Consider the following 19,833-nt stretch of genomic DNA (forward strand, 5'->3'; position numbering starts at 1 on the left):
CATCTAGACATGCACCACCTACCCAAACACTGTTGCAGACCAAGCACACCCTCTCATGGCAACGGTGCTCCCTGATGGCAGTGCCACAACCTCCCCACCCATGCCATGTTATACCACAAAAACTGCTTAGGGTCCGAGGTACGTGAAAAGGAGCTCAAGGTGTTGACCTGGCTTCGAAATTCCCCAGATCCCATCTGATCCAGCATCAATGGGACATACCAGCGCACGAGAGTCAAGTCTGGTCCATAGTGGGGCCTCCTTGGATCAGACTTCAATAGGATTTGGTTTTGACTTGTCAAGTCATAAACACAAGACCTCTGGAAGCATCCTGGTGTCTGGCACCAGGGCACTGGCAGCAGATCCTTCAAGTCCTGTGAGGTGCAAGGTGGGAAAGGGATGGCCACTGCCATCAGGGAGTGCTGCTGCCATGAGGAAGTGTACTTGGTCTGCATCAGTGTATGGGTGGGTGGTATCCACATGAATGCCAGGGCCCGAGGTTTCCCAGCAGAACAGTGAATTTTGACAAGATAATCAGTGTTATTCATTTCACCTGTTAGTAGCTTTAATGTTGTGGCTGATGTGTACATCCCATAATAAAGACCAAACCTCCCTCTCGGATAATCTTTACAACATTTACATACCTAACAACACAGTTATGTACTTACAATGGGCTTCTAAAATCAGATACTGGTGAGGGAAACATAAACAATGTGTTTTGGTGAACAGACATGCATTTTATTGTCTGAATTAACATAACTGAATAATGCCAGAATACAAAATATTCACACACTAACCCTAATATTTTCATATATCGATAAAAAGAGTGGCCTTCCTAAAATTCTTGCCATTACTTCATTATGCAGCTGAAATATTTTTGGTCATAAAACAGCAAAAGAACAGATACAGGTTCACCAACATCACCTCTGCTGTGAGAGCTTATGTTGTATTATGCTACATCTAGTGGTACAACATCTTAATGACAGTTTTTATACAACTGATGCAACAAAGAGTAATTTTAATGAAAACACAGATAATATGTCTATAAGTTAAACTGTACATTGTACTGAGGAACAAAATATAAATATAATTTATTTTTGTAATTGCTGTGTAATGAATAACAGTCAACTTTTAGAAATGTTTATCTAGAAAAGCCAGTGCTTGTTGCTCCCTCTAGTGGTATACTGACGCTCATTTCTACCTCTCACACAGATTCCAAAGTACATAGCATGTTAACAACAAACCAACTTTTTACAAGGTAAAAAACAATTACATAAAATATAACACATGTTGCGTAACAACAAAGAAGAGATACATCTTCCGTTTAACAGCAGTTTTACTCTGAAATTCTTCTCATCTTGTTTGGATTAGAATGACTCAAAAAGCTTCATTCTTTCCTGGATAGAGAGGCCTTCTTTTAAACTCTGTAAGTCAAACACACACACAAACAGGAGAAATAACAGATAAAAGAAAAAGTTAAAGTTCTTAATCTCTAGTTAGTGCAACTAAAAACTTGACCGTAAAAAAAGTAGTGCTGACAATGTACTTTCATAGCATATCGTACTATTAAATGCAACAGAATGAATTTTGTTGGTTTCTGTCCTTTCTTGTTGTAAACTCAAGACTATTCTTTCTTTAAACTCATACTGTATGTTGTTGCATGTTTAACATTTTATGTCAAAATAAAATTAAAACATGAATGTTAATATTAGCTGATTCAAGAAATGAAGGAAAATTAATTGATTTGTGGCACACTTTTCAATACATAACATTTTCTTTTTAATCTTTGGGCTTGGAGGAAGGTATCAAGTATTTTTAAGTCAAAAAGCTCAAGTCCAAGTAAAGTCACAAGTCATTGGTTTTAAAGTCCAAGCCGAGTTGCAAGTCTTTTTTGATTTTGTCAAGTCGAGTCTAAAGTTGAGTCCAAGTCATGTGACTCCAGTACACATGTCTGAAAATGGTTAATATGAGGGGAACACTTTGAACTCATCAATTAACAAAATCAGACAATGCAGCAGCATATTTTACCTTTGATCTCACTCCTCTGATCTGATGTGTGAGGGATGATTTCTCTGTGTTTGTCACACTGTCCTCTGAGATGGACACAGAGAGAGGAAATTAAGGGAGCAGTTCTACATTTTGGGACATACATGTATTCACTCTCTTGAGTTACTTGAGGAGATTGATGGAAGTGCTGGTAAGTTCATTTGTTGCTGCTGTTTCTGTTTTGTTACAGTCTTTATTCTAAGCTAAGCTAATCGGCTGCTGGCTTCATATTTACAGAACCAATGTAAGAGTGCTATCAATCTTCTCATCTAACTCTTGACAATAGAGTAAATAAACCCATTTCTCAGACTTAAATGTCTGTATAAGTAGAGCTGTCATAAGTTAACATAACATTTTTAGCAAAAGTAAAAAGTTTCTCACCGAGGCTCGGCCCTGAGGCGTCTCTGCCTGGAGACCAAGTGGCAAACTTGGCGTCTTCACAGAGTTTGTTGAGATCATGATGGGGTTCATCCTGGCTGTTCGCATAGAGAGCCTTGAGTTTGTTCTGGGCGTATATTTTGTCCTGTATATAGACATACACACGCACACGCGCGTCAATATGAAATCACAGATTGTCTTTTAGGTTTTCATATGAACAATAATAATATTTTCAGGCTGTCAGGGCACAGAAACAACATGTTTGAATTTGATATTTTACAGTTGCATCTTTTAGTTACAGTATGTGATAAATCATAGGTATAATTTCAAGCAACTGCCTTTATCACTTTAATTTCAGCACATTGTTTTAATATGCCTCAGTCTTAAAGGTTAGATGGAAGGAGATGTTTGCTGATAATTTGTTGTTATGTTTAACTTACATTCATCCACTAATTTCAGTAAAGTTAGTCATGTTTTCCAAGTATGAATGTAAATTACTCTGTTAAGATTATCAGAGTAAGAGTTCACGTAAACAATATTATTGCGATATCTGTAGAAAATTTGGTGAAAAAAAATAATGCTATAAGTCAAAGTCATCATTGACTTTGTTTATTGTGCATTTTTTCCTCTTTTTTGGCAAATAAATTAAACTCAAAACACCAGTGTAAGGAGGTGGAGAGAAAGTCTGTAACCATAACTGTAGAAAAGCGTACCAAAAGAGCAATTAACAGATGTGAAAAGGCAAACAAATGCTGATCAGGGAAGGAGACAACATGAGAATGAAAAGAAAGAAGAAGGTGGATCATTTACACAGCATCATTATACAGTATGTGTATAATTTACATTATAACGAAATTTAATTTAATTCAATTCAATTCAATAGAACTTCATTTATCCCGAAGGAAGTTCTTGTGTCAGAGAATGCTTCAGATTACAGTAAGTACAGCAACCACAATTAAATGTTCACAACCAGAACAATCAGTGGTTTCCCTGGGTCACAGTCACTCACTGGGCCCAGTTTTAGAACAATAACTCTCTGGCAAATATACAAATATACAAGATAAGAAGTGTTTTCAAGGAGCAAAAGCAAAACCAGTGCCTAATAGAGTTAGTAATAGAGTTCATCTGTAAATACCACGGTTATCATCACTATCAGTATATTGCAACACCCCTATAATCTTGTAATCTAGCATGATTAAAATATTAGAATTTAAAAGAGATTTCAGTACCATTCGAGCAATCTTCAGATCCTCTCTGAGAGAACGAGCTTCCTGCCTGAGAAACTGCATTTCGGCCTCCCTCGCCCGTAGAATCACCTAAAATATAAAGTACATCAATAAAATATGGTAAAATACATGTTACAGTTCTTCAGTAATTTACACGTGAGGTATAGTAAAGGAGACAGGATTATGAGTGCAAACAGTTACTATGTGTTATCATTACTCTAAATAAAACTGGATTAATCATAGAAATAAATACTGAACAAATTGACAGAACAGTAACTCAAGCTACAGGTCAATTTTTCTGAAAAACACAAATATATGTGAACCACTTCTACCACAACAAACAAATAAAAACTCTTGTTGCCAGTTAAATACATTGGCACCATCACTACTTTGCACTTTGGTTTGACAAAGATAAAGGTTAAACTCTCTGTTTTCTGGACACTCACCTCCATCTCATAGAAGTTGTTCACTTGAGGAGCAACGTGCGACTGTTTCCCATTTAGTGAGAAATGTAGCTGAGACATCTCATCTGTTTCCCTCTTGAAGGGATGACAGGGGACAAAGGGTGAGAAGATACGTTTTTATAAATGTCTTTAGAAATACACATACATTGTTTATGCTATTGAGATGTGGCTCTATGTAAACTTAATACATGTGAAGAAAACTTGGCTACCTATGTGCAAACAAAATGTTAATACCTGCTTCTTTTTGAGCTCCTGGTTTTCTTTTTGGTACTGCATCAAGGACTGCCTCTCATCGTGCAGCTCCTGGCTCAGCTGAGAGTTTTCCAGGCATTTTTGAGTATGCTGCACCGACAACGCCTCGAGCTCCTTATGCATCAACTGGAGCTCCTTCCTGCAGTGGTAAAGCAAGGGCATGATGGTGTGCAATAACGTGAGCAGAGTTTGAGATAGATATTTAGTTAAAATACTATTAATAGCAAGAGGAATTGGGGGGGAAAAGCTCCCAGACACAGGTCCAATGGATAGTGGTTGCACAACTGGTAGAAAAATAGGAAGATTGACACTGCTGTAAATACTGTAAGTGTATCTCCCAAACAGTTTTTTTTCCTTTGCACTGTGCAAAGTGTTGGAGATATCGGCCATAGAGATGTCTGCCTTCTCTACAATATAAATCCTTAAGATAATCAATAGGCCTTGTTTTGAGCAGTTTTATGTAGGAACTATTTTCTCTCTAAGGAATACACCTATCAACTGTATCACCATGCAGAAGGAAGTGTGCATCTTAAGTCTCATGCTGTCACGAGCATGAGCCTCTCGTCCATGAGTAGATGCACGCTTCCTTCTGTACGGTGATAAGTTGGTGATAGAAAGAAAACAGTTCCTACATGAAACTGCTCAAAACAATGTCTGTGGATTATTTTAAGTAACCGGGTCACGATTTCTGGAAAAAGACATAGCTGTTGAGTTTGTTACTGCTTTGAGCACCACTCACTTAGTGCCATCTAGTTTCATGATATTTGAGAGAAGGCAGACATTTCAATGGCCGATATCTCCAACACTCTGCAATTCACACCAAAACAATCTAGACTGATAACTAGCGCTACAGGTAAGAGGTAAGTGCGAATTTTTGATTTTGGGGTGAACTGTCTCTAAGCTGCTTCAGTTTTGATCCTTCAGTAGGCTGACATATGAGCCGTGACTATACCAGGAAAATCCCAGTATCCTATGCATGGTTTGTAAATACAAGTACAATGTGAGTGTATATTTTAAATCTATCTTGAATAAGACACGAATAAATGAAAAAAAAATCTACTGTCACTCCTGCCATAATTCTACACTCACCTCATACCATATACAATATATTGAGAAACCAGTTTACTGTATAAGGTCAGAATATAATCCATTACAACAACCCTGCAATAAATGCTGCAGTAACAGAGTGGCATGTATACAGCTGTCTGTCAGTAGCAGCCTTTTGAAAAAACAAATGCAGTTAAGGGACCAGTGGTCACTCACTCATATTCGATTTGCAGTTTTGTGATGTCAGCGCTCTCCTTGATGTGCTGAGACTGTCGGCTTTTCTCTAGCTCCTGTTTATGGGCTCTCCTCATCGCTACAATGGCTGTAGAAAGATGTGACAACTTGTATCAATTTTAACACATTACAACTTCTCCAAAAAAATCCCCATAACAAAAAATAAATAAGTCAAAGAGTTTTTATTGACTTAACAGGGCTGCAGTGCTTTTATTGTTTGTATGATCTCTTGCTGAAAGAGGTTTACCTGCCACTGTGGCAGCTGTCTCTTCCTGCAGCAGCTTGTCCTTCTCCTTCAGCAGTGTTGCCACCTCTGTCTGATGCTGCTGTTGTAAGTCACCTATCAGCTGCCTGTGCATTTCCTCCATAGCAGTGAAACTCTGATCACAGGAGACCTGTTATAGAATTATAAAAATGTTTCCACTCAAAATCAAATGGGTCATTTTGAGGTAACAAAAACAAAATGAAAAAGAAAACACATGTATTATACTACATTTCATTTCTGCCAATATATCCCCCTAAATCCTACACACTGGACCTTTAAATAGACCAAGTATCTGATAAAGAAATAAGGTTGTGTTACCTCAAGTTTTTCTAGATCTTTCTGGTATTCCCCTCTCATGGCTACTGCTCTACCTTCCAGCATTGTTTTCCTCTCCATCACAGTCCGGTCTGGTAGGGAGGAGGTATGATCAGTGAAAGCAGGTGCCTCCGTGTGGGTTTTGCTCTGTTTCTCTTTGGAAGACTTGGTATAGTAACCATGCAAGTGTTTCATCTCTTCTTCATGTATCTGTTGTAGCTCCCTTATCTTCTCCTGAAACTCTGTCTCCAGTTTTTTTATCCGCTCCTCATGATAATCCTCGATTTTCCTTATGTCTTCCAGGAGTCTCTGGTTTCCAGTCTCTGCAGATATTATCTTTTGCTCAGCACACTCCAGCTCCTCTCTTAAAGCACTGTTGTCCTCCTGAAGCTGACATAAAGTATGATTGAAAGCCGCCTGCTCATCCTTCAAAGTGATATCCTGCTCTTTGCACAAAGCTTGCAGTTTGTCCTTTAACACCTCACTTTGCTGCTGCTGTAAATCCAAGTGCAGCCTGTCTGACAAATAAATGAACTTTGCCTGCTCCTGCATCCAGTTTAAATCAGCTGCAGAGGCATTTTCCCAGTTATCATCCACACTGAACTCTGCTCCACTGTCATTAGAAATCTCTTGGCAGAGTTGGCGTAAGAATTCAGCCCTTTTTTGCAGCCGGGATACAAGTCTCTCTAACCACTCTGGTGCCTTCTCTGCCTCGACCTTTTGGACTTCAGATTCATCCTTTTCAACTGGTTTTGCAGCTCCCTCTAAACTTCTGCCCTGTCCTACCTGCTCCTTATAAGGAGCCAACTCTGGGGGGTTGATGTCTGCCAAACTCTTCCTTTGATCCTCCATGTCCTGATTATTTACTTGAGTCATGCTCTCATACTGCTGCTGAAACTTTAAGGCCCTATAAATAAGCTCTGCTTCAGCACAGACTCCACTGATGACACTCTCTAAAGACCCATTGTTATCACATTCTGCTCTTCTGGACTGAGTCCTTTTTTCTGTTTTTAAGGCTATTCTTTGGGAGATTATGCTCTTGTACCTGTGTGCCAAACCCCCCTCATCCTCTCTTGGTGCTAAGAACAGTTGCCCAGGTTGACTCTGAAGGACAGACACCATTTTTTCTACAACAAATACTTCCCTCATTAAACACCTCCCAACACTTCCAATGTTGTCCTCTGAGTGTACAGTATTAGTGAGTTTACTCTCAGCACTAGTGTTGCTCTCAGCTCCAGCTAATACCTCATCGTTGAGGATCTTTTCCTCTCCTTTGCTGGCGTTGTGTGATTCACGCTGCTGTTTCTCTGCATCTTTCTCTCCTTGCTGAAGGCACGCAGCAACGGTGGCCAGTTGTCTCTCAAAGTCTGTAATATTAATGGGCTTGGCTTGCAGCCTCTCTCTGCAGGCTTGCACGATATTCAGTGCGACCTGAAACCTACCGACCAACATCCTGCAGCGGTTCTCTGTCTCCTGGGCAAAGCGCTGGCTCTGCTTGGCCTGACTGTGAAGCAGCAGACTGAGGTGCTGAGCGGTGGCTCTGCTCCGAGTGAGCTGGGAGCAAAGGTGGGGGTCCTGGCAGCTGATGTGGCTATGGTGCTCCTCCAGTCTTTGCATGATATCCCTTAGCTTCTCTTCTGTTGCATAAAGCTTTGTTTCAAGCGTATGGATCACAGACATAAATCTTTCTGGGTCATCTCCTGCATGTTCAACTGCATTTGAGCTGTTAGACAATCGGTGTCTTGCCTTTGGCCCTGAGGATCCATCCCTCAGCTGAGAAGATGCACAGATGCAACTTCTCAATACATTGTTCAGCCTCACTTCTGTCTCCTCCAAACTGTTACCTAAGACTTCCATCTTCAGCAAAACCTCAATCAGCTCTTGCTCCTTCCTGTCCAGGAGTCTCTCGTAGCCTTCTCGCATGTCCTGTGTTTCAGTCTCCATTTGCTGCACCTTCCCTAAGGCCACCTGCAGTTCCTCGCTAACGCTCTCATATGAGTGCTCGAGATTGTAATAGTGTGTCTCATCTGTTTTCAAGCGGCTTTGCAGCCTGCTCACCTCCCCATCTGCCTCACATAACTGGTTCTGCAGCTCCTGACAGCGACGGTCAAGCTGCTCTCTTTCCTCTTGAAGTTTTTCCACAGCAGATATTGTGCACGCCAGCTCCTCTTGAAGCTGCCGTTGAGCTTCCTCAATATCTCTGGTCCAGGCCTGGGTCTTATTTAGGCTCTCCACCTGCTGTTCAGCCCGATCCAGTCTCTGCTGAAGGTCTTGTGAGTGTTGCTCTGCCTGTGCCAGGCTAGCAGCCAAGCTCTTCCGTTCTCTGTCCTGACTTTCTTGAAGGAGCGTGAGGTGCTTCTGCAGACGAGCCTCTTTTTGAGCCTGTGCTTCCTCATTAGCATGAAGTTGAGTTGTGACCTCTTGGAGGTGTTTGTGTAAGCGATCAGCCTCCTGTTGGAGACTGTGGTAACTCTGCAACTCCTGCTGCAGCTGTGTGAACCGTGACACGGCCTCCCTCCTCTGCTCCTCGCTGGCACTCAGCTGGGACTTCAGAGAGGCCATGCAGCGCTCCCACTCTATCTGCTGCTCATGAAACCACCGACGGTCTTGCTCTAGATGGGCTTGTGCAAGTGCTGTGGCATCACCCGTGACCAGCAACTGTGCTTGTTGAGCCAGGAGATCTACTCTTCGCCGTAGTTCAACTTCCCTGGCTTCCTCCTGGCCCCTCTTTTGAGCCTCCAGCTCAAAGCGGAGGTCTTGGTTTATCTTCTGCAGACGCTGTAAAGCGAATGCATGGTCCAAACATGAGTTTGAGGGAGGATCATTCTATGGGACAACAATGAGCTTTAATTAGGAAAAACTCTGCCATGCATACTGATATTATATCACAGAATATGGATACACTTTTTTCTCTGTGTGTACATTAATTACAGTGTACATGGAACTTGTTTTTACAGGGCACTGCCTGAAAAATGACTTAAACTGGTGAATATCTAAATGTCTGAATGTCTTCTGTGTTTACCTGTGGATGAACCATTTCCCATGAATGACTTTCTCTCTCTTGTTTGAGCTCAACCTGCAGATTCCTGTTTAGCTGCTGGAGTCGAGATAGTTCCCTCTGTGTTTGTTCCAGCTGCAGAGAAGTAGTAATGAAATTGTCACACTAAACAGGTATTCAAATACAAGTGTTTTTTTCTTGAGGTAATCAACCTTATTGCAGAATTACATGCACATACTCAAACATAATCTTACCTCTTTGACAAGTTGTCCAGTTTGCTGCTCACAGGGCAATTTTTCTGCCTCCTTGTTGCACTCACAGGTGATATTATCGCTCTGAGGTGTGGTTTTAGTTTGCTCAGTTTCACTCTGTGTATTTGAAAATTCATTGAAACACTCAACATTCGACAGCATTGTGGTAGAAGTAGAGCTGTCATTTCCAGCTCCTTCTACGCATGATGATGCATCCGTCACACCTGGTGCACAGAACAAAGAAATGAATTTAACACTAGCATTGTACATGAGCAATGGGTCTTACTCTATCATTCGCTTCATGGTTAAAAAGATCAGGAGTCGTTGGAAAAAACACACCAGGTAAGATAACACTACATTTGGCAATGGAACATACTGTGGCTAAGTTACATAGTTAGTTAGCTAGCTGGTGTTGGTGGTCACAAAAATTAAATGGTACTATGACAAACCTAAGACAAACTGCAGCTTTCTTGACTTGCAAAATTGTCATTTAAATTGACAAAACTGTATGTGTAATTTATAGCATAATTCATAAAGTATCAAAAAATTATTTGCCACTTGCTGTTGACCATCGCACATATTTTTTCCAAAATAAGGTCCAATGGGGGACACCGGAAAGAGAGATACTTCGGCTAGCTATAAAGTGAGAGTTTACATAACATTTCAGTTTGCTCCAGAAATTTTAAAATTTCACTTACTATTAAAAACCTCTGTGATGGTGACATTTTTTTGTCTCAGTTTGTTCATCAACTCACCAGTCTGTGTGGTTGCAACAGGAAGACAGGAAGCACCTTCACCCTCCTCTACCTGCTGTGGACGACTAATGGGAGTCGGAGCAGAGGAGATGGAGGGTGAGACGGGGGAGGACTGATGAGAGGAGGAGATTGTGGACGTTGCAGAGCTTCCATCAGCAGAACTCTGCTCTGTCTCTGGCTGCAGTTTAGGCTCCTGCTCTTTCTGCTGCTGATGTGTTTCCTCTGCACATCCTCTGACACTGGTTTTGTGCTCTTGCAAAAAGCTGTTTGAGCGTTCAGCTTTCTCTAGACCCTCGGCTGACTGTGAGTCTGTATGCTGCGATTTCTGTTGACTCTTCTGCTCTGAAAGGGAGCTGTAAGGAATGACAACAAAACATATTGAGGAATGTATTTTAATCCAATAACAGCCATAACACTGCTTGTGACGAGCGGAGGTACTTCAAGATGTAAACTGCTAACTGACACCAAGGTTGCAGCACTAAAGACAACTTTATTTACTTTGTGATGTCAGGTGGAGGACTGGGCCTCACATTCTTCAACACTGCCTGGACCCAGTTGCGTCTCATCCCAGAGGTCATAGCACAGAGTGTGTACACGCCATCTCTGGTCTGTGGAAACAGAAATATTACAACGTTAAGGGGAATGTGGTGGATGTGTTGGCTTTAAGAAATGGTTTCTAGTCGTATTTATGTATCCTGTAGTAACATCTTGTCACAGTTTATCTAAAATGTTGGATTACCTTGATTTTCTCTCTGATGGTCAAGCATACAAAATTAATTTTCTTAAAGGGACAATTCACCCCAAAACAAAAAAAACAACAACATATTTTTCCTTACACCTATAGTTGTTTTATCAATCTAGACTGTTTTGGGTGTGTGTTGCAGAGTGTTTGAGATATCAGGTGTAGAGATGTCTCCAGGTCATGATTACTGGAAAGAGACATTACTCCTAAGTTTTCAAATGTCTTTTTCGGTGCTTAGAGCACCACAAGCTGAGTGCCATCTAGTTCATTTATATTCAATAGAAGGCAGACATCTCTACAGCCAGTATCTCCAACACTTGGCAACTCACCCCAAAATAATCCAGATTCATAAATAGCACTACAGGTATGATGGAAAATATGTAATTTTTGATTTGGGGGTGAACTGTCCCTTTAAGAAAATATGTTTTGTTGTTAGTGATATAAATGTGTGTTGTGAAACTGTTTTACAAATGTAGTACAATAGGCTGTAAAGAAGAATTAGATGTGCATAGACTGTAGCAGATTTAGATTGATTGTTATTGGTACATACAATAAGAAAACAGCACAATACAAAATACTACATAACAGGAAAGCAGGAATATTGGACATTTTGTATCAGGTAATTGCAATGGCATTCAAATCCAGACAAATATCACATACTGTATTCAAGAGTTTCTGTAGTTCAGAATTATTTTGGTTCCTCCTATCTTTTTTTAAAGAAAGTTAATTTCAACTTTTGAAACTGTTGCTTCAAGTATTCCTTCAACTTCTCCCTACAAAACAACGTGAGAGCAGGCCAAAGACAACAATGTAGTTTACGTCTGACACCAGAAAAGAACTGGACTTAGACTTACAAAACCTCAATGAAACAATGTTACAGTAAGTAAGCATATTTGCCTTCAGATCAAATGAAGTCCAGCTAAGATTGCAAGGGTACAGAGAAATAATCAGTTCACAAAACGAAGGGGAGGAAACACAGGAAGTGGAGTTTGCAGAGAATACTAAAAGTTTCCAGATATTTAACAACATAGACATTTGAGGGACACAAACCAAAATCAACCTTGGTACAAGTGCAATGTGTGTTCACAAAGTTTCTCCATACTAGGTCCATGCCTAAATGCCTCAAAAGAAACATCTCACCAAACAGTCTCTGCACACCGAGTCGAAAAGTCAGAATGAGCATCATCACAAATGATCCATTCTTTTCTAGCATCAACCAGCATCAACTGCTGGAAGACACTGTTTGACACTGCCACATACTATTTAGCGTACCTGCCTCCGTAGCAGCTAAATAAGTTGATTTTGAATTGCTCTAAATATTCATCAAGCCATGAATGTGTGGATACAATGAAATCATCACCATAATTAATTAAAAATTAATTATGATGATATATGTGCTTTTACGTGCATTACTCATTTATTTCACTGTTAATTTGAGCAGGTATTGAACTCACATGAATTTGAAAACCACAGTTCTTCTGAGCTGGGTAGTCTTTGATGTCAAAACATGTGGACAAGTTTATCTCACCCTCCACATCAGCTGCCTGAAATGAACAATCAGGGAACAAGACAGCTTAGGGCAAATATGTCTGTAACATAAACCTGCATTCAGACATTCACTCACAGTTAATGTTGAGTAAAGTGTCATGAATTTCTTTTTAAGTTTGCTATAGGATCAATCTCCATATGAACAGACATATAAGCTGTAAAATTACATTCATTTTTTAATTTAATGAAGCAGAATAATGCAGAAACAAGCACACCTCCTCAGCTATTGAATCTTTGTAGAACCTCAGGATTTGGTCAGTCAGGACACACCAGTGTCTCTGCCACTATAAGTAGAGCAGGACGAGATTATTAGCTTGTCAGACCTGTTATCATGCCACTGTTCCTAAAATTTCAAGTGACATTGTATTGGCCAATTCACCTGTCCAGATGCATCCTGCCGCATTATCCATCCTTTCCTAAAGTTGAGCAGGTCAGGCTGAAGAAGAAGCAAAGCATCTTATGTGCCAAAGAAATACTAGGGTACTCCACAAATGTTATCTATTACTTTACCAATGATCATCATTTATTATCTAAATGTGTTTTCATACACCGACTTCTGTGAGAATGTGTCAGGATCAGACTCACAATAGCGGAGGCCTCAACATGTCTGCACTCAAGGGATTTTAGCCCAAGGTAACAAGGGAGTGCCGAGCGTGAGATGTCAGGAGCAGAGCGTTTCAACTCCTGGGAGAGAAAAGAGGATAGTACTACAACTGAGGGGATGTGAGAAAATGGGGGATTTGCTGCTGTTTGCAACCAGAAATGCCAGAATTAACAAGAGCAGCAACTAGTTTTGTTCTTATATGCACCTTCTAAAGTACTGGATTCATAATTCACAGCACATGTTCTCTTGGTGGTGTATTTCTTAACATTAGGCCTTAAATAAAGTCATGTTAAAAAAACCCCAATGAATTGGATTTAAAGGCAGCAAAAGAAGACTTCCAACAGTTGGTGGAGAATATAGTATCATCAGCATATACTGGAGCTTTCTACAAGCTATTGGAAATATTACAAAGTGACATTAATTGGGAAATATGAACACTAGTATTTGAATGGCAAGACGAGGGCCTGTTTCCACATGGCGCTTTTCTTCACTAGAAAAGCAGTCACAAGGCCCTGGGGAGCACTTCATTCCAGCACTTTTTCTTAATGACATGCCACGTGTGGGTTTTGTTTCTATGGCGACGACATCTTGAAATTAACTTTAGCTAGGTAGCTATTGTAACGCTACATTAACAGAGGGCTGAATACACAGTTGACATCAAGCTTACAAAGTATACAGTGGTAAAAGCCAAGCGGCAACCCCTGAGGTTGAAAAATGAAGCCCATGTGGATGTGCCAGGTACGGCAGTTTATTGGATGGCTTCTTGAGGCTGGCCCCAAAACAGAGTCAGTCCCAATAGATTCCCATGTTAAAATGCCCAACTTTACAGCGGAAATAAACATGTTTATGGCCTGGTACAAAAAACAGTTTAGGTTTGGTTTTATTGTTAATATAGTTCAATGACAACTGTACGGACTTGGGGTTTTTTTCTATCTCATCTGTTTACATTTTATTAAGGCCCAACGTTACACATATTTAATGGCAGGGTCACTTGAGTGACAGGACATCTGAGAGGCATTGCTATAGTCAGTGAGTCAGATCTACTCTTTGCTCCTCCACAGTGCCAGCCTCTCTTTCAAATATGGTCACTTCTGGCTCCAAAAAAACAAGATGCTGACAGTGAAAATGCCAAACTAGAGGCTTCAAAACAGCAGTCCACAAACCAATGGGTGACATCACAGATGCTACATCCATTATTTACAAAGTCTATGATAAAAGCACACCACTCAACAGCAACATCCAGCTGTTTTATTTTGCATGAAGCAGCAATAAGTTAATAATAATAATAATAATAATAATAATAATAATAATAATAATAATAATAATATATCTTGCAGGGCGCTTAGAGAGAGTGGCTGACTGAACAGAATCAACAACATGGTGTTTGTAGGACAGTAATCATGCAGAAAAGAAACTATCATTTAAATGAATGAACAACACACGGCCCAACATGCAGCATGCCTTCAGCAACCAGCAAGAAACCAGAGTGAACAATCCCTCTAATCATATACTCCTGCTAGTCCCACTCTGTGCATTGCCACAGTCATGAGACAGTGCCATTATTGGCTCTGAAACCAAACTGGTGTGGATTTTATGCCAGCAGACAAATGTCTTAATTTGGCGTTTTTATATAAGCAAGTCAACAAAGAAATTGGGTCCTTAAGATCACTGTAGTGCCCACCTTTATATGGAGGGGCTACATGAGTCAGTTCTAATCAACTCGCAAGAAAATATACAGTTAATATATGTATGTAATATGCAGATTGGTAAAAACAGCAGCAGCTAACAGTCACTTTAAAAATGTACTCATAAATACACATTAAAAGTGGAAGTACCTGTTTCTTTACTTGGTTGCAGTGATGATGACATGCAGTGGCAGAAACTAAAGAGGAGGAAGACTCCAGTGGCTCAGAGGAGCTGCTTGTTTTCATTTTCTCCGCTTGGTCACCATCACATTCTTTGCTGTCCCTTTAAAGATAGAAACACACATGGAACAGACTGACAAATGTATTTCATTTGAAACATAGCACAGTAACAGCATTTCAAATAAAAAGAAAAATCCAGGAGACTGTGAGAAAAAACAACAAACCTTAGTTGCTCCACAGAAGAGGACTGCTGGCCAGAATTGAGGACTGACTTTTCTGTGCTTTGTCCTTTTTTTACTTGTGAACTTGAAACTACACGGTCTGAATCTGTTTCAGAGACAGCAGTAAAGAATCAAAAGTGGTAAATAAAACAATTTAAGAAGCTTCTTCAGTGATATTTATCATTATTTTCTTACAAAGCTTCCTTTTAATTTAACAACTTCTTAGTTGTGGTGCAACTTAAGAAAAAAACCTAACAAATAAAATAATAAAAATTAGCCAAACTATTTAGATTTTTAGACATATATAGGATTTTTAACTGTAATATAAGAATGAAATTACCGTCTCCAGTGGGTCTTTGGTCAAGTCTGCTGAGAGAGCGGCTGTTTCTCATGAACTGAGCAGCAGTGAGAGAGGAAGTGTGGAGGGAGGAAAAGCTCCGGCTGCTACAGAGGCGGAGAGCTGGTCTGGCTGGGCGAGACGATTGTCTAGTACCCTGGTGGCCAAGGCTGCCTCTTTTCAAACTGCCACCAGCTTTACTGCCGCTAGCAGTTAAATCACTCCCTTTGCTGTTGAGGCTGTTCCTCCTTCCACCACTAACGCTGGTTTTACTGCTGCTGGCCTGTTTACCTCCACTAGATGCAGCCACAGTTGTTGCTGCTGGGTCCTTTGGGAGAGAGAGAGAGCAAGAGCAGAGGCTCAACAGTAATTGTTGAGAAAATAAGTCGCAAAATTATGTCGTTCTCTATAGTTTTTAGCTTTGAGGATGACAACATTTAAATATCAAACATCACACCTCGTGGTCACCCCTGTCCCAACATGGACTCATCCAATCCAGTCACCTCTGGAGAGAACATTTTAATCCCCATGAGCTCTTAATTCACTTAAGTACCATCTGACCGACACTGTGATCTTGGACACACACAAACACACACTTGAACTTAATCACACTTGAGCATTGGAAAGCCATCAGACACAGGCGGTCTATTCCAGTCTCTAGAGATGCAGCCTCACCAACTGCAGAGGTAATCAATCTGTGATTGGACCACAAGACAGAGAAATCAATTAGAGGAGGCTCGAAGAATCCTGACTTAGCAGCTTGTGCTGGTTGTAAATGCACTGACTTGAGTTTCAGCCATTAATGGCTACATAAATAAAACAATACATGCACATCCAGCAAAAACCACCCACTCAGAGGAAATAATGTCCATGTGAAGTGAACAAAACAGAACATTTCTATTGTTAATATAGTCAAATGTTATATATTTTAATATCAGTATTTTTATTGGGGAATAATGTTTCCCATTTATGTTGTGAAATGAATATCCCAAGGGGCCTCAGAGCATAGACCAATAATCTAAATACATCTTTGCATGCACAGTCAGGAGGAAGTTGTTATAAAGTAAGATGTCGTACTACGACTCTTCAAACCACATTTGTCAGTGAGCTTCACTGCTGATATGAAAACCGGCAAAACATAGTCAGAGCAGTTTCATATTCAGCACACTTACAAAATGAAACAAAACCTTGCAAATTTCAATGTTTCTGACTTTATTTGTTATGTTGATGTGTTAATTGAGTTAATGAGTATAAGGTCCATGGTTTAGACACTAACATGTATTTTGGGGATCTTATTTAAAGGACCCCACATGAACCAGTTAATTATGAGCCAATTTAACAACTCAGAACATTTCAACAACTCTGCTGTGCTGCACACATGGAAGGATTACTGAACAGAACAAAGGCCCAGGGGCCAAAAGTGTAAGGGGGGCCTCCTGGCCCCTATACATGCATTACTCAAATTAACATGTGCTGACCATAGACTGTATAAAATGGTGCTGACCAGGAAGAGATTCAAAATGACCATGAAGAGATCCAAAAACACTACAAAGAGACACAAACCAACTACAAAAGAAAAACCACAAAGACACACAAACTGACCAAAAACGAACCAAAAATACCTCAAAGAGACACAAAACCACAAGAAGGTACATTACAACTACAAAGACATGCAAAGCAACAACCCAAAACAACTACAAAGTGTGTGTCTTGCCCCTGTGTAGGAGAGGTTGGGGGCCTTTTGTATATCCTTGCTCAGGGGCCCATTGTGTAGTAATCCTCTCATGGTTGCACATCGTTTTAACACAGCTAAGTCCTGGTCTGTGGTGGGAGACGTTTTTTTTTTTTTAAGAATGAAAAATTTAAATGTTAAGTAAGTCATAAGGTCACATATTGCCTTATCCACAAGACACGTCATATCTATGCATCAATACACACTGAATCTGATAAATCTGAATCTGAAAAATGCCAGACAAGGAAACCCTTGGTTAAGGTCATGAGCATCAATTAATTATGAAATGGGCATTTCTGAAGTGAATGTGGCACTGACCTTCCCTCCTTTCTCCTGTGCAGGTTTGTTGGTCCTAGAGTTTACCAGGGTCTCAGGCCACCTGTTATTGATCAGATTAAGATAGTTAAACATGAATCATCCTGTAATCCTGCACTTTCAGGAAACAATTAGTTAGTGGGGGTCACGGTGTTATTATCACATTTTATTTGGCTATATTTAAGGAAAGCATTCCTGTTCTGGTTATTCAAATTTATTATTTATTTATTTGTAAGGCAGCTGATGAGCAGCTTCTGGATATGGCCAAAATTAATGGAAAACATCTGAGTCATAAAGTTTTCTAGCATGCAAGGGAGCCTATATGGCACTGGATGGCATTTTCTTAATTCTAAGGCCATCATAGAGGGTATTTTATCACGTTTTGTCTTCTGTAGGGGTATCCAAGAGGGTATTTTCCCTCCAATATCAGCTTTTCTAAATCAGTCTACTGCGCTGTTTAAAATGTAATGCAAAATCGCTACCTGTGGTCAAGTAATGTTGCAACAAATTGTCACTTTAATTGACATGTAGTCAATTACTGCCCAGAGTTAGCAGGATGGTGCCAGGAATCATTAACATTTGGGAGTCATGAGAGTGTTATGTAGAGACTACGCACACAGTTCATGAAGGTAAGGGTTAAAAAAACACAGACACACACACAAATCTATATCATATCCTTAAGAAAGAAAGAATTCACTGCCAATCAATTGATCAGGTGTAGTGACAAAACAGGTAAAAAGTACAAACTTTTGCAAACACGCTCACTGTCCCTTCTCATTATGTTGTTACTGATGTATTCAATATTTCAACTGCCATATGAGGATACTTTTTTTTTAGAATTTTTATTATTATTGAGATGTTAGGGACAGCACAATCCCAAAAGAGCATAAAACCAGTGTTGCCCTAACAGTAATGTAGGAAACAGTTAGATAATGCTGACTTACCTTGGCGTCTTGGACATCATTTTCAAAAGCACAATTAAAAACCACTAAATGAGGCATAAAAAATTCTGGCTGATACTGTTATCCATCTGCAAAACAGGTGCGCTCCCTCTCACTCTGGCAAAAACAGGTCTATACAACAGTGTCCCAAAGAAACACACACACACACATACACACACACACAATCCCACACACAGTTGACAAACTCTATTAGTGTTTGCAAGATTAAGCCAACAGATTAACAGGATTACGTCACTGTAATGTTGGTGATCTTGACATACCTGCCTACAATGTCTGGAAATGCTGCAAAAGTCTAGTTTCTATCACATCTAAGTATGTAATTTACATAAATACAATCCACAAGAAAAGTCGAAAGAAACTAAAGAAAAATTAGTTTTTTAAAGTCCAACTGAGGGGATTTGACTGCTGACCTTATGTTTGCACTGCTTATGACACACAGTGACAAAGCTGTCACTGCGGATCTGTGAGCTGTGACCTCACCTGGACTATCAAAAACTATTTCTTAGATTCATCACTAGTCTGCATAAAAACACTTTGAGTCTTGAGACTATAGGTTAAAACTACATTATTGGCCATGAGGCAATTCTAAGCAGTGTTGGAGAAATAACTGATTACATGTAACTGGTTATATGCAGCAAATTACATATAATTAAATTACAAAATAAATGTAATTGTGACCAGTGGCATTTACTGAGGAAAAATGTGTGATCTAATTACAGTTGATAATCAAAATGTTGGTGATTGGGGTCACACTGAATATATTCTTTTCAATTAAAAATCTATATGTAGAATAAAAAAAATATCACTCTGTTGCTTTGCTTTTTTTTCTGTGCAGGAATGCCTTGTTTTGCCATGGGCTAGTTTTCAACTTTATTGCTCAGTTTAAAACATACATTGTCAAAAAGTTATCAAATGTAATAAGTTACATTATTTTGATGAATTAATTGAAATGTTTACATTACTTATTAGCCTACATTTTTTACAGTGTAACTAGTAGGCCCAATCCAGCACTGATTCTAATTAGCTGTATCTAGTAGTATCAGGTAACATTACAGATTAAAGTTAGACTGGTGTTGTTAAAAATATACATGCAATACATTTTACACACTATGTAGGCAAGATTTCTTTCCTTTTTTCCAATTCCAAATGACATGGCATAAAAATGAAATGTAACAAATGTTAAAAGGGTGTTACAAGGTGTCTGATCGCTCCTACGTTGAATATCCTCCTGGGACCCTGTCTCCTCATATGATGACATCATATTTTGGGTTTAGTTGAC

The 19,833-nt window shown here is 39.7% G+C and overlaps 1 protein-coding gene across 1 annotated transcript; it reads right to left on the bottom strand.

Annotated features, from left to right (window-relative positions):
* Positions 1-713: 713 nt before the first annotated feature.
* On the bottom strand, positions 714-18,637 carry LOC117268061 (uncharacterized). Its single transcript, XM_033644220.2, has 18 exons — positions 18,537-18,637; positions 17,596-17,656; positions 15,549-15,873; positions 15,212-15,314; positions 14,958-15,090; positions 10,727-10,836; positions 10,229-10,581; positions 9,477-9,697; positions 9,247-9,357; positions 6,228-9,050; positions 5,892-6,039; positions 5,627-5,732; positions 4,346-4,502; positions 4,094-4,186; positions 3,651-3,737; positions 2,425-2,566; positions 2,026-2,090; positions 714-1,421 (listed from the first exon to the last, which is right to left on the bottom strand). Exons 1-18 carry the CDS (start codon positions 18,554-18,556, stop codon positions 1,365-1,367), a joined length of 5,115 nt encoding a protein of 1,704 aa, XP_033500111.1. The 5' UTR covers positions 18,557-18,637; the 3' UTR covers positions 714-1,364.
* Between the last annotated feature and the right edge of the window lie 1,196 nt (positions 18,638-19,833).

The sequence above is a fragment of the Epinephelus lanceolatus genome, chromosome 18, assembly GCF_041903045.1.
Source record: "Epinephelus lanceolatus isolate andai-2023 chromosome 18, ASM4190304v1, whole genome shotgun sequence".
Classification (NCBI taxonomy): domain Eukaryota; kingdom Metazoa; phylum Chordata; class Actinopteri; order Perciformes; family Serranidae; genus Epinephelus; species Epinephelus lanceolatus.

Excerpts from the sequence above, each read along its gene's own strand:
- LOC117268061 (XM_033644220.2), bottom strand. The coding sequence starts at position 18,556 with ATGATGTCCAAGACGCCAAG. Across the intron at positions 6,040-6,227 it reads AAGATCTAGAAAAACTTGAG|GTCTCCTGTGATCAGAGTTT; the intron begins GTAACACAACCT and ends ATTCTATAACAG. Across the intron at positions 2,091-2,424 it reads CGCCTCAGGGCCGAGCCTCG|AGGACAGTGTGACAAACACA; the intron begins GTGAGAAACTTT and ends TGTCCATCTCAG.